The sequence below is a fragment of the Nerophis lumbriciformis genome, linkage group LG34 (assembly GCF_033978685.3).
Source record: "Nerophis lumbriciformis linkage group LG34, RoL_Nlum_v2.1, whole genome shotgun sequence".
Classification (NCBI taxonomy): domain Eukaryota; kingdom Metazoa; phylum Chordata; class Actinopteri; order Syngnathiformes; family Syngnathidae; genus Nerophis; species Nerophis lumbriciformis.
In genome coordinates this window covers 6,495,503-6,510,908 of record NC_084581.2, presented here as the reverse complement: position 1 = coordinate 6,510,908, position 15,406 = coordinate 6,495,503, and the positions used below count along the sequence as shown (strand labels likewise).

Genomic DNA, 15,406 nt, shown 5'->3' with positions numbered 1-15,406 from the left:
ACTGGCACCCTCAGTGTAACTTGTATCGCTGTTGATGAAGTATGCGTTGCATTTACTCGTGTGTGCGTACAGAAGCCGCACATATCTTGTGACTGGGTCTGAACGATGTTAGAATGGATGAAAAGCGGACGTGACGATAGCTCGTAGAGTACGTTAAAGGCAGTGCATTTAAGGCACGCCCCCAAGACTGTGGTCCGGGTGGACAAAATATAATGACTGATGAACACCTTCATTCGATAATGAAGGTTGCCTCAGCTCAAAGCCTGAGCCACGATATTAATGAACTAGCATCCAAGAAAAGATGTCAGGTATCTGGCTTGGGCAAATCAGATTAGATCAGTGTGTTGCAAACTGAACAGTTTAAAGTCCTGAATGGTTGTTTTATTCATTGTTATTTTATTTTCAAATTTATTAGCCTGTGGAAAAAGTTAATGTTGATATTTACCTAAGAAGGCTGCAAATAGAAAAGAGGCATTCAATTTTTATTTAAATTGTATTTGATATGCCATTGATATTTTTTAATTATTATTATTATTATTTGAAACTCAATTTTGCATGTCACTATAAAGTTATATAAGCCTGGCTTGTTCAATATTCAATGCAAAACTTGTTTGGGTCCCTATTAAAAGGTTAATTTGTTCAAACTTGGCCCGCGGCTTTGTTCAGTTTTAAAATTTGGCCTACTCTGTATTTGAGTTTGACACCCCTGAGATAAAGCAACAGTGATTCAAGATTTGCATGCAAACTGACTTACTGTGACTTAATATCTCGACGCGGTCTAAAAACAATTACTCTATGTTTTGTTTTTCAGCTTGTTGTGATGTTTCATCTAGAACAGTGGTTCTTAACCTGGGTTCGATCGAACCCTAGGGGTTCGGTGACTCGGCCTCAGGGGTTCGGCGGAGCCTCCGCCGCTGAGGTCAAGACACACCCAACTAATTGTGTAAATAAAAACTTCTCCCTATCGACGTGTTATGGATACCCCCGAAAATTTCCCCTCTAATTTTCCATCTGATTTGCAGGTGTGTAATTTGTTGTGAGTTCATGCACTGTGTTTGTGTTGTTCTTTGAACAAAGTGATGTTCATGCACGGTTCATTTTGTGCACCAGTAAAAAAACATAACTTTGTCTTGAATTTGAAAAAATAAAATAAAACATTCTACTTTTCACTAAAGAAGGGTTCGGTGAAGGCGCATATGAAACTGGTGGGGTTCGGTACCTCCAACAAGGTTAAGAACCACTGATCTAGAAGAAGTCACACAAAGTACGACGCTCTTTTTATAATGTATTGCCAATCTTCTAATAACGAAAGATTCAATTCCGAAACATATTTTTTCTTGTGCACACACGTCTTCTTCTCTCTCACACAACACTTCCTTATTTTCTGTCAATCATCTTTCAGGCACGGTATGTTCACAAACACGGGAACTCTAAACATCAATAACACATGAACATAAACATTAACACCAGCAAGTCATTATAAAAGGTATTTAACAGTTTTGTTTGTTTTCAGTTACATAACGCTCTCTTGTCTCATGTCCGAAACGGCCAAATTGCGCTGCAAATTTGCCCGTCTTCTTGCCGAGACTTGTTTAGGGTTGCATAGCCCACCTTCGCGAACATATTTTCTTCAGGTTTCGAAGCAATGTGAACATTAAAAGTGACCGTTGTTTTAAAAAGATTAGCTCAAACATTAAAGTGGGTTTCGCTTCAGACGCCACTGTTTACTACATGTTTACAACTACTACTACACACAGGAAGCTCTCTCTCTCAGGAAGATAGTCAACAAGTTGTAGTTGCTCACTCCTTAGGGTTTGGCAAGAGAATTGCGAGTCACGTGCCAGCACCGCGGAAGAGCTATATAAACAAACCAAGAGCAAGTTATGTGACACGAGAGTATATTCCAGCCTTTAGACTCATTCTGCTTCAGTATGGTGCAGACTAGCAGTGATACGCTCCAACTGCTTCACCAAGTTAGCTAGCTACACGCTCTGTCATGTTTTTGATGATTTCTTTCTTTAATTCAACAAATATAATCCACTTTTTCTTCTCAGCACTGACCTTAACACTCACTTTCTTCCTTACCATGCTTGGAAAAACAAAGTTATGTTAATTTCTAGCTATTAACTAATGCAGGCAAGTAAGATCGGATGTTTTGGTCGGATCTTACGAGATTCACTGTGATAGTCACTACGCAAACTAGCTGTGGGGCAGGGGGTAACCACAATTTTTATTCGCAATCTAAAGCATAACACTTAGCCGAGAGCTCGCATTCCAAAAAACTCGTAAACTGAGGTCCTCTTATCCCGAGGTACCACTGTACTGCAGTATACCTTTATGTCAAACATAAGGCAACTGTTTTTGTTCAAGGTGCATAATAAGTAGTGAACTATTCAACATTTGGACATTCACAAGTTCAGACAAGTTTTAGTTTTAGTTTTACCCTGAAATTGTACCCTCAAACCAAATATCCACAACCTTTTGTGAGTACTTTAGTGAGTAACATAAGACATCTTTGACACCAATTAGTATTTAAATGTCCTCTAAGTGTGCTCAGTGGCATTTTCACCATCTTTGACTTGAAATGTCTGGATTCTTATGGGTTAATTGGGGATGTTTTATGGGGAGAAATATTGATCATTTCAAGTTTTTCTAGGTAGTTTTAAAGCAAATAATGTGAAGGCAGAGCTTCATCAATCTGTGTGTGTGTCCAATTGTTGCTCCACTCGCCAATAAAGTGCATGCATGTGAGAAAAAAACAGAGTCTGCATGTATGGACACACACGACCCGTGCAAAAACACAATGACGCCGCACATGAAAACGTTTGACCCTGTAAGCCGTCGTTAAGGAAACAACATCTACAAGCACATGTGTTAGCCCGCCAATAAAAACATGAAAACATGGAAACAAATGTGCAAAGTGTCCTTTCAGCTCAGAGATGATTGTAGTAAAAGATACAAAACGCAGTAAAAATCATCTCTCTGCTCGGTAATTCATAAGAAATTGCATATAGCCAAACGCTAGTTTATCGTGATTGCACGTGATATCAAATGTGATCAATGCCAATATTGCTGTCCTCTTCGCTTACTACGATTGTCTCCTCCCTCACACTGTTGCACCATCGTGTTTCCGTGTCATGATGTTTCTCCTCGTGAGGTCACATGCACTACAAAGCATCTCCAGCTCCGATTGCTCTTCACGCCCACCGGACGAGCCCAGCTTTACCGTGCAGCCATCAATTGATCAACAAATACCAGAGCAGCTGTATGTCACATTGTATCAGGTCGTATGAAAATGTAGAAAAGTTGCATGTTGGTTCCAAACAAAGCGAGGCGATGAAAAGAAGACGTGACGGCGACAGCAGAGTGACGCTAGATGACAACAAAGCGTGTTGTGTGCTTGCGTGTGTGCTGTCGGCTACACCTGGATGCCCTGAACGGCCTGCCTGATGTTCTCCAGCAAGGCCTTGTTCTCCGGGCTCTGGTACTGCTCCTGGTGCGTGTACATGTCTGTCAGCGTGGTCACGTACGTGTCAAAGTTCTGTTCATTCATTGGCTCCTGTTGGGAAAAGGAGGGGGACACGCCGGGGTAGAAACATGCAATCAGAAGGAATCCAGGAAGGAAAAGACACCATAGACATCGCCGCTCGGTGGCTGGCGGAAGTTTGGAGGACACAAGCTGACGCAGTTAGGAAAACGTGTCTTGTTCATTTTTTCTTTTGAACTGTTACCAAAAACCAATCAATCATGCAGAAGCAGATGATGGAAGTTCATGTTCGCAGATTAAGACATCGGGATATTTAACACTTGTGTACTTACACTTAGTCTTTTGAGTGTATACTGCATACGTGTTAAACTTGTGTACTTCATTAAGTCTTCTGAGTGCATAAGTGTACTACACTTGTGTACTCACACTTCGGGCCTGAGCTACTAAAGGTCTGCATGTACTAAAACATGCATACTTGATAGCGCACGCAAAGCTGATCTACTAAGCTTGTGCGCAGTGGATTACATGTCATAAGTGGGTAAAAAAAGGAGCACAACCCATTTAGCATGTCTGTCTTCATGAATATGCAGAATATATGCTGATTATCAGAACGGCCACAATACTGGGAGGAGAAGATGCCAATATAATTATTCAGCATGTGCAATGTGATTTTTCAAGACTAAAACTGTTCTGAGTGGTAATTTGCTTCTTTACTTAGCACGTCTGAAATCTACATGCAAACTGGCACAGTTACACACAGAGAAAGGAGGTGATTGCGCTGCATAGACAGCTGGATAAATTGAGAATCCTTGATCCTACGTGTATCCACCTATCCATTTTCTACTGGGGTTGTAGGGGGGGCCTGGAGCCTATCCCAGCTGCACTCGGGCAGAAGTTAAAGTTAAAGTACCAATGATTGTCACACACACACTAGGTGTGGCGATATTATTTTCTGCATTTGACCCATCACCCTTGATCACCCCCTGGAAGGTGAGGGGAACAGTGAGCAGCAGTGGTGGCCACGCCCGGGAATCATTTTTGGTGATTCAACCCCCAATTCCAACCCTTGATGATGAGTGCCAAGCAGGGAGGTAATGGGTCCCATTTTTATAGTCTTTGGTATGACTCGGCCGGGGTTTGAACTCACAGGCAGGATACACCCTGGACAAGTCGCCATCTCATCGCATGGCCAACTCAGTGCGTCAACATATTTGGACTGTCAGAAATGAAAAAAATAGACATTCAGCAATATAATTTTATATCTGCTGGATGACTTAAGGGGCTGATTAAAACAAATTAAATTGGTGTCTGCTGGTGTTTTTTTTTAATGCTGTTTGTTTTTTAATTGAGGAAATATATTATTATAATGTATCTCCTCCATGAAAAAAACATCTTGCAATAAGCATTATCTTGCGTTTGGATCATTCCAGATGGAGAAACGCAAAAACATAAATTGCAAAATGTTTTTTCGTATAAATACTGCAATGTCATAAAAAAACGGCACAGACACGAAAACGCATCAATTGAATTTGTTTTAATCAAACTTCACTTTTTTGTTTATCATTCACATTCCTTATGTGAAACAAGCACACGTTTTTCTTTTTTATGCCTTCTAAATCGTGAATATACGCCAGGAAAAGTCAGCTGACAATGGAGGTTATGGGATTCGCTCTTTCTACCTACAGTCGGGGTCAAAAGTTTACAGACACTTGTAAAAAACATAATGTCATGGCTGTCTTGAGTTTCCAATAATTTCTGCAACTCTTATTTTTTTGTGATAGAGTGATTGGAGCACATGCTTGTTTATCACAAAAAACATTCATGAAGTTTGGTTCTTATATGAATTTATTATGGGTCTACTACTGAAAATGTGTCCAAAAGTATACATACAGCAATGTTAATATTTGGTTACATGTCCCTTGGCAAGTTTCACATCAATAAGGCGCTTTTGGTAGCCATCCACAAGCTTCTGGCAAGCTTCTGGTTGCATTTTTGAGCACTCCTCATGACAAAATTGGTGCAGTTCAGCTAAATTAGTTGGTTTTCTGACATGGACTTGTTTCTTCAGCATTGTCCACATGTTCTCAATGGGGTTTAAGTCAGGACTTTGGGAAGGCCATTCTAAAACCTTAATTCTAGCCTGATTTAGCCATTCCTTTACCACTTTTGACGTGTGTTTGGGGTCATTGTCCTGTTGGAACACCCACCTGCGCACAAGACCCAACCTCCGGGCTGATGATTTTAGGTTGTCCTGAAGAATTTTCATTGACCCATTTACTCTCTGTAAAGTACCAGTTCCATTGGCAGCAAAACACGCCCAGAGCATAATACTACCACCACCATGCTAACTTGACGGTAGGAATGGTGTTCCTGGGATTAAAGGCCTCAACTTTTCTCCTATTGCTGGGTATTGTGGCCAAACAGCTCAATTTGTGTTTCATCTGACCACAGAACTTTCCTCCAGAAGGTCTTATCTTTGTCCATGTGATCAGCAGCAAACTTTAGACGAGCCTTAAGGTGTCGCTTCTGGAGCAAGGGCTTCCTTCTTGCATGGTAGCCTCTCAGTCCATGGCGATGCAAAACACGCTTGACTGTGGACACTGACACCTGTGTTCCAGCAGCTTCTAATTCATTGCAGACCTGCTTTTTGGTGGTTCTCGGTTGACCCCTGATCATCCTGACAAATTTTCTCTCAGCAGCAGGTCATAACTTGCGTTTTCTTCCTGATCGTGGCAGTGACAAAACTGTGCCATGCACTTTATACTTACAAACAATTGTCTGCACAGTTGCTCTTGGGACCTTAAGCTGCTTTGAAATGGCTCCAAGTGACTTTCCTGACTTGTTCAAGTCAATGATTCGTTTTTTCAGATCTGTGCTGAGTTTCTTTGACTTTCCCATTGTCGCGTTTGTAACTGAGTCTAATGACTGCATCACATGAGCCCTATTCAAATGGGCTCAAAAAGGTCAACAGGTGTCGTCAATCATAATCACTCACATGAAGTTAAGAGGCCATGCCATGAAGCTAATTTGATTTGATTGTAACTTTTCTACATCACCAAAATTGATAATGTATGTTGCTGTATGTATACTTTTGACCCAGCAGATTTGGTCACATTTTCAATAGACCCATAATAAATTCATAAAACAACCAAACTTCATGAATGTTTTCTGTGACAAACAAGTATGTGCTCCAATCACTCTATCACAAAAAAGTAAGAGTTGTAGAAATTATTGGACACTCAAGACAGCCATGACATTATGTTCTTCACAAGTGTATGTACACTTTTGACCACGACTGTATAAAGCGCGATAAAAACTTCCAAAAATATCAAACAACTTTTTATATGCATGCTGTATGTATGAAATGTAGTAACAGGCACATTCACAATATGTAATATTTACGTATTTTGGTCAGCTTAAGCATACGGCGGTGCATTAATTTTACAGACGCATCACAACGTTCACTATTTCCTACAACAACTACTGCTATTTATTGCAGAGAGACAAAAATTGACTACTTTGGGACAAATGATGATCCAGAACCTAATATTTCTGGGCCTGAATATATTGATGATGAGCTACAAGTTTGTAAGTGACAAGCAGATCCAGCAAGTAGCACTATTGCTAAGTGCTAAATAAGAAATACAAACTACGAACATAATAAAACAATCACTAGCTGGACAAATTATGACAAAGCACAGTTTAGAGACACATTTGTCATTTGGCAACAATTTGCCATCCTGGTGAAAATGTCAGCTCTCACTTGGATGCCGGTTTCAATGACGAATATATTATAATCGTCATGCTAGTTAAAAAAAAGAAAAAAGAAAGGTGGACGCATTCTACTGTAGTGTCTTTTCGTGTCATTCTCGCGATCTTCTGGTCTAAGCTGAATGTCAAAGTTGACCAACTTCTCGGTTTGTGGCTATTACCTTGTACTATACACGCGAGAGGCATACTTTATAATGTAGAATTAACTTTTACCAACTCTGAGACGATGCAGCAGCTCACCAGCTCAGTATGTCAATAGCTGCATAAACAGTTCCTTCTTTGTGATCACGGTGCTGATTAAAGAGTGTTAGCGCTTACAATAACAATATCACTAATACGTGGTTTATGTTCAGGTCAAGACATGTAAATTGAGTATTGTAGGTGGTTTTTGGATGTTTTTTTTAAGAAGGCTTCAATGGCACAATACAGTAGATGACTCTCATTAGCTTCATGGTTAGCCACCTAGCACTTGCTGGGTATTACAAATTACAATGCATAAAAAAAGAAAGACGTGTTCTTATCTTACATAGGGATTGTTAATTATAGGCAAACTTCCGAATGAAAGTGCAGTTCCCCTTTAGGTCATCTAGCAGCTATAAAATTATACAATGATAATGCTGAATAGACGATATGTCTACTATTTTTATTTTTGACAGCCTGTATATGTTGAGAAGCATACGTTGGATGGGGCTGCAGTGTGATCAACTCCTTTCTTACAGCTATTTCCGTGCAACTGGCAGTTTGCATGTCTTTTCTAAACATACTAAATATAGACGCAAAACAGCAACGGCAGAACAGTTTTAGTCTTAATAAATCACACAGAAGGTGCTATGTAAATATATTTGCATTTTCTTCTCCCAGTATTGTGGGCCATCTGATGATCAGCATATATTCCTCCATCATATATCCAGTTTGCACATGTTTAAATACGCATAAACCTTTAGTAAATCAGGCCCTTAGTCTTTTTGTGCATTACTGTGTCACACAGTTATGCACACAGTTATGTCAGAAAATGCATAATGAAAGACGTCTTTTCCTGTAGGAGATATATTATAGTAATAGCCCCTAAAGTCATCCAGCAGCTATACAATTATAAAAGGAAATTGCTGAATAGACGATATGCCTAATAATTTGTATTTCTGTCAGTCTAAATAAGTTGAAACACACAGTCCATCTTCTATCTATGCAGTGCAAGTACATCTTTTCTAAGAGACGTGTGCGTCTCCAACAGATAGCACGTCCTTTTTACACGCGCTAAATAAAATGCTAAATAGTGTCGATAAATCACATTGGGGGTGCTGTTTAATATATTTGCATCTTCTCCTCCCAGTATTGTGGGCGTTTTAATGAACAGCATATATTTAGCATATTAATGAAGACAGAGAAGCAAAATGGAATGCTTCTGCTCACCTAACAGACGCAATCCACTTTTCACACGTTTGGTAGATCAGCTTTGCGTGTGCTATCAAATTTGAACGTGTTTTAGTCTATGCAAACCCTTAGTAAATCAGGCTCTTAGTATTTAGGTGCACTAATGCAAGTACTCCATTATTGACACACGTTGGTGTTGAGTGTTGTTGAGGGAGAGGATGTCAGAGCAAAAGAGAAGATAATTGGATAAAGGATGGATGCATGTCTTACTGTGGCAGGACTCTGCAAACAGCAGTTCTGCCTGTTTTGGAGGAGCCATTTTTACAGGTGAGAAGTCTATATTAGTCAGCCAGACACATGACGGCGATCACCAGGTGTCAAAAACAACACACACGACTAGAAAGAAGGCGGGACAATCGCAAATGAAAGGTGGTTGACACAAATAAGTGGATGAACGTGTGAGAGGAAATACCTCACTGACATGTGCGAACAAATGTTAGCCACCTGCGTTTGGATAGCAAGCGATGAAAGGCAGAAACGAGCATCCTCTTACCATATGAGGCAGCTGTATGTTGGCGAGGCTGTTTATGAGCGACTGGCTCAGGTTGGCTAGCTCGTGCAGCAATGAGTCGTTCTGTTGTTCCATCACCTTGTTCTCCTCCTCCATGGACTTTAGGCTGCTCTCCATGGTGGTGATCTAGCAGTAGAAGACAAAATGAACGCATCACATCTCACTGTCTGAGCCAGAGGTCTCATTAATGAATCAATTGATCAATAAATCAATCAGAGGGAAATAGAACAAAGCACTTCGGTCTTACTTGAGTTCTCAGTTTAATCATGTCTGACTCCACTTGATTGTTGTTTTCGTTGAGATCGTTAATGTCTTCGTCTAGCTGTTTAATCTCTTCGTCGTTTTCGATGCCTGAGCGAGACAAAACACATTCTGTTCTTTTCCTCGGTCTCCTTTGCCGTTTCAACACCTGGAGTCACCTTTGCTGGCTCTCTGCTTGATTGTCAGCATGTCCACGCCGCTCATTCTGGCCTTCTTCATGGCAGAGGTGGCCCGCGGGCAGCCGGAAAGACTGTGAACGAGACACACATACACAGCCGAACGTCGTTTAACATCATTGTCATGGTAGCGAGGCATGAAGTTCGACTTCATAAAAAACATTGAGATCACCTCCGGTGGGTTAGGAAGCTCCCGCTGACGTGTCCCGAGCCATCGCAGCCCGGAGTGGGACATGTCATGCCGTCTGTCTTGCCGGCTTTCCAGGCGAACTGCGTGCCGTTAACGAAGCTGTCTTTCTGCCTTTTGGCCGCCAGGGGGCAGCCAGACGCACTGCGGTGGGAGGCGTACTTACCAGTCACATGACCTTGTCCATCACAGCCTGGGACAGGACACCTGAGAGGGTGGAGACACAAATCTCTCACTGCACTTCACCAAGTCTTTATGTGGACAGTGTCATTTTTAGCGGTTAAAAGTAAATTTGACTGCAGGACAGAAAGGCAAGCTGACATAGTTAATTTAATTAATTGTCTAGTCCTTTTTATGCAGGTAAGTCATTGTGCCCTCTACAGGTTGGTGCCAAGCAAGCAGTTGAAGATGTAGCAAACATGAAAAGTGTCCGTGCTAAACAGATGTTCATAAGGACATAGCAGCAACTTGCTCCGTGAGAAGCGGACCTGCGGTTCTGTTAGCTTACTTGATGGGTTCTTGCTCATCTTTGTCTTCTTTGCTGTGGAGGACCTTAATGCCACTCTTCTTAGCTCGAGGACAACCTGACAAGCTAAGGAACGCAGGAGACACGTTGGAGAAGCAGTGCAATCAAATGGAATTACAACAAGTACAAGTCCTGGTACCTCCTGTGGGAGGCGTAGTTTCCCGTGATGTGTCCCGATCCGTCGCAGCCAGGTGTGGGACACCTAGAGACCAAAGGACTAAGTTGTTATCATGTCCATCAAAGATTGATGACAAGTCAAACCCTCACCTCAGCTCTTGGGAGTTGGTGGTCATCATCCCTCGCAGGTTCTTGTCAGCCAGCTGGCAGCTGGACAGCCTGAGGAAGCCAAACAGAACCTCCTGCTCAGTCAAGTCAAGTCTACTGAGGACCTCCGGCCAGTTGGGGTTTCTTACGTGAGGAGCTCTTTCTTGGTCTCCTTGCAGGGAGAGTACTTGTGGTGTTTGGGGCTGGACACGGTCACCGGGGCCGGGTAGTGCTGCTCCTCCAGCAGTTCCTGGAAGGGGTCCGGCTCTTCACCCTGGTGTAGGGACCACAAATAAGACGACTACAACGTGTCACTGCAGGAGCCACCATCACACAAAATTAGTGTCGTCATTAACACAATCACAAACAGAGCAGGGCTTCCTGTTACCTCCTTGTGGTCGTGTTCCTCGTCAACACGTTTGATCTTGGTATAGTCCACAGGGAGCTCCCAGCAGTCAGACTCGCTCAGCTGGTAGCGATGGCTGTTGAGCAGGGCCTGGCGCTGGGGGGACATGGGCTGCAGGGGGGTTAGCACTGTCCCGCTGCCCTCGAGGCCGCCGGGCTGCCCCCCGACATCTACCACGCCGCCGTCGTCCAGGTCACCCACTTCGCTCTGAAGCACACCCGAGAGACAAACGGTACGTATATTACGTTGTGTTTCTGCATGTGACATGCAAATTAGCTGCATTTGGCTCCACCTCCTGCTACCTGAGTCAGTATGACGTGGGGTTTCCCTCCCAGAGCGTGCGGTAGCTCCCGACATCTGGTGGACAGGTTGAGGATGGCGGTGGCGGCCATGTGTGCCGCCTCCATATCGTGGGTGTAGTCGAAGCTGCTTTTACTGCAGGTGCTGCTGGCGCTGCTTCCGCCCCCGCCGCCGCCAAGCCCAGCCCCGCAGCTCAGACTGCTACTGCTGCTGGGAGCGTAGCTGCTGGTGGTGCTGCTGGCCGGGCTCGACGTCTTACTGTAGCGCTTGGCTGAAGCACACACACACACACAGGATAGATTTTGTTGTTTGTGTCGTGTGGAGCATCACAAAGAGGAGCTGGGAGGTGCAGGAAATCAATGTTGGTCCTCATCACACTCCGTGTTTTTTCATCAAATATAAGTTTAATCAAATGTTCTGCACACCTGTGAGTGACCTGGGCAAACATCAATTATAATTAGAGATGTCCGATAATATTGGACTGCCGATATTATCGGCCGATAAATGCTTTAAAATGTAGTATCGGAAACTATCGGTATCGGTTTCAAAATGATCGGTATCGGTTTCAAAAAGTAAAATTTATGACTTTTTAAAATGCCGCTGTGTACACGGACGTAGGCCAATAAACCTTAAAGGCGCTGCCTTTGCGTGCCGGCCCAGTCACATAATATCTACGGCTTTTCACACACACAAGTGAATGCATTGCATACTTGGTCAACAGCCATACAGGTCACACTGAGGGTGGCTGTATAAACAACTTTAACACTGTCACAAATATGCGCCACACTGTGAACCCACACCAAACAAGAATGACAAACACATTTCGGGAGAACATCCGCACCGTAACACAACATAAACACAACAGAACAAATACCCAGAACCCCTTTAAGCACTAACTCTTCTGGGACGCTACAATATACGCCCCCCGCTACCCCCTCCCCCTCCCCACCTCAACCCCGTCCCCCCAACCCCGCCCACCTCAACCCCCTCTGTCCCAAATTCCAAGCTGCTGTTTTGAGGCATGTTAAAAAAAAAATGCACTTTGTGACTTCAATAATAAATATGGCAGTGCCATGTTGACATTTTTTTTCCATAACTTGAGTTGATTTATTTTGGAAAACCTTGTTACATAGTTTAATGCATCCAGCGGGGCATCACAACAAAATTAGGCATAATAATGTGTTCATTCCACGACTGTATATATCGGTATCGGTTGATATCGGAATCGGTAATTAAGAGTTGGACAATATCGGAATATCGGATATCGGCAAAAAAGCCATTATCGGACATCTCTAATTATAACGTATACAATTAAAGATAAAGACTTCAATTCTCAGACTACACTGTACGTTGTGTATTTCTGCCTCTGGGTAGCGGTAATGCACACTTTATGTTTTTTTACTCAAAGCTGTTCATTACTAAAAACTCTTGCTAATGTACTTGTACAAACCCCAAAACCAGTGAAGTTGGCATGTTGTGTAAATCCTAAATAAAAACAGAATACAATGATTTGCAAATCCTTTTCAACCTATATTCAATTGAATAGACTGCAAAGACAAGATACTTAACGTTCGAACTGGAAACATTTATTTTTTGCAAATATTAGCTATTTGGTATTTGATGCCTGCAACATGTGTCAAAAAAGCTGGCACAAGTGGCAGATAAGACTGAGAAAGTTGAGGAATGCTCATCAAACACTTATTTGGAACATTCCACAGGTGAACAGGCTAATTGGGAACAAGTGGGTGCCATGATTGGGTAAAAAAGCAGCTTCCATGAAATGCTCAGTCATTCACAAACAAGGAATGGGGTGAGTGTCACCACTTTGTGAACAAATGCGTGAGCAAATCGTCAGTTTAAGAACAACATTTCTCAAGGAGCTATTGCAAGGAATTTAGGGGTTTCACCATCTAAGGTCTGTGTAATATCATCAAAAGGCTCACAGAATCTGGAGAAATCACTGCACGTAACATTGAATGCCTGTGACCTTAGATCCCTCAGGCGGTATTGCATCAAAAAGTGTGTAAAGGATATCACCACACGGGCTCAGGAACACTTCAGAAAACCACTGTCAGTAACTACAGTTCGTTGCTACATCTGTAAGTGCAAGTTAAAACTCTACTATGCAAAGCGAAAACCATTTATCAACAACACCCAGAAATGCCGCCGGCTTCGCTAGGCCGAAGCTCATCAAAGATGGACTGATGAAAAGTGTAAAAGTGTTCTGTGGTCTGACGAGTCCACATTTCAAATTGTTTTTGGAAACTGTGGATGTTGTGTCCTCCAGAACAAAGAGGAAAAGAACCATCCGGATTGTTCTAGGTGCAAAGTTTAAAAGCCGGCATCTGTGATGGTATGGGGGTGTATTAGTGCCCAAGGCATGGGTAACTTACACATCTGTGAAAGCACCATTAATGCTGAAAGGTACATACAGGTTTTGGAGCAACATATGTTGCCATCCAAGCAACGTTATCATGCATGCCCCTGCTTATTTCAGCAATACAATGCCAAGCCACATGTTACAACAGCGTGGCCTTGTAGTCAAAGAGTGCAGGTACTAGACTGGCCTGCCTGTAGTCCAGACCTGTCTCCCATTGAAAATGTGTGGCGCATTATGAAGCTTAAAATACGAGGACTGTTAAACCACTTGGGCTGTACATCAAGCAAGAATGGGAAATAATTCCACCTGAAAAGCTTAAAAAATTGGTCTCCTCAGTTCCCAAACGTTTACTGAGTGTTGTTAAAAGAAAAGGCCATGTAACACAGTGGTAAAAGTGTCCCTGTGCCAACTTTTTACAATGTGTTGCTGCCATTAAATTCTAAGTTAATGATTATTTGCAAAAAATAATTAAGTTTCTCAGTTCAAACATTACATATCTTGTCTTTGCAGTATATTCAATTGAATATAAGTTGAAATGGATTTGCAAATCATTGTATTCTGTTTTTATTTACGAATTACACAACGTGCCAACTTCACTGGTTTTGGGTTTTGTACTTTAAATCTTTGTCAGAACCCAAAACGGCATTGTCTAGTGCGTGTAGTTGTTGCTCGTTGTTCCCGCTTTACACTGCAAAGCAAAAAATAACAACACCGTTGGCTAGCTTATGTTACCATTTGTGGTTCAGCAGAACACATTTGTGTTAAATCTGTCTATATTTTTTGCAATTACTAAGTGTGTGAATGTGAGTGTGAATGTTGTCTGTCTATCTGTGTTGGCCCTGTGATGAGGTGGCGACTTGTCCAGGGTGTAGCCCGCCTTCCGCCCAGATGCAGCTGAGATAGGCTCCAGTGCCCCCCGCAACCCCAAAAAGGGACAAGCGGTAGAAAATGGATGGATGGAAGTTTGTGTAATAAACATTTTTACCAGCCAAAATAAAATGATTGGCGTTATGGTGGTCACTCAACTCAGCCTGTCTCGTCAACACATACGCGCATGGAGCAGTACAACTTCACTGGTTTTGGGTTTTGTACTTTAAATCTTTGTCAGAACCCAAAACGGCATTGTCTAGTGCGTGTAGTTGTTGCTCGTTGTTCCCGCTTTACACTGCAAAGCAAAAAATAACAACACCGTTGGCTAGCTTATGTTACCATTTGTGGTTCAGCAGAACACATTTGTGTTAAATCTGTCTATATTTTTTGCAATTACTAAGTGTGTGAATGTGAGTGTGAATGTTGTCTGTCTATCTGTGTTGGCCCTGTGATGAGGTGGCGACTTGTCCAGGGTGTAGCCCGCCTTCCGCCTTCCTGAGATAGGCTCCAGCGCCCCCCGCAACCCCAAAAAGGGACAAGCGGTAGAAAATGGATGGATGGAAGTTTGTGTAATAAACATTTTTACCAGCCAAAATAAAATGATTGGCGTTATGGTGGTCACTCAGCCTGTCTCGTCAACACATACGCGCATGGAGCAGTACAAGAGAAGCAACGATCAATTTGCAGTCATGTAGTTGTTGTGATAGAATATACATTCAATGACAGACGCTAACTATCCAAATCGCTATCATTAGCTAACAACACCCAAAGCTGATGCGTGTGCACGTGTCACATAGATACGTACGTTGTTACGTCATTATGTCCGAGAAACCGTG

General features: G+C 42.5%; 1 protein-coding gene across 1 annotated transcript in view; it reads right to left on the bottom strand.

Annotated features, from left to right (window-relative positions):
• The window catches only part of myt1la (myelin transcription factor 1-like, a), a 61,081-nt gene continuing 45,675 nt past the window's right edge, over positions 1-15,406 (bottom strand). The window contains exons 16-26 of the mRNA XM_061929761.1: positions 11,323-11,591; positions 11,003-11,227; positions 10,764-10,888; positions 10,618-10,686; positions 10,490-10,552; positions 10,333-10,416; positions 9,810-10,031; positions 9,620-9,711; positions 9,448-9,551; positions 9,183-9,326; positions 1-3,559 (exon numbers count right to left, since the gene is read on the bottom strand). Of these exons, the coding sequence (XP_061785745.1) occupies positions 3,419-3,559; positions 9,183-9,326; positions 9,448-9,551; positions 9,620-9,711; positions 9,810-10,031; positions 10,333-10,416; positions 10,490-10,552; positions 10,618-10,686; positions 10,764-10,888; positions 11,003-11,227; positions 11,323-11,591 (1,538 nt within the window). The 3' untranslated portion in view covers positions 1-3,418. The remainder of the gene's footprint in view (positions 3,560-9,182; positions 9,327-9,447; positions 9,552-9,619; positions 9,712-9,809; positions 10,032-10,332; positions 10,417-10,489; positions 10,553-10,617; positions 10,687-10,763; positions 10,889-11,002; positions 11,228-11,322; positions 11,592-15,406) is intronic.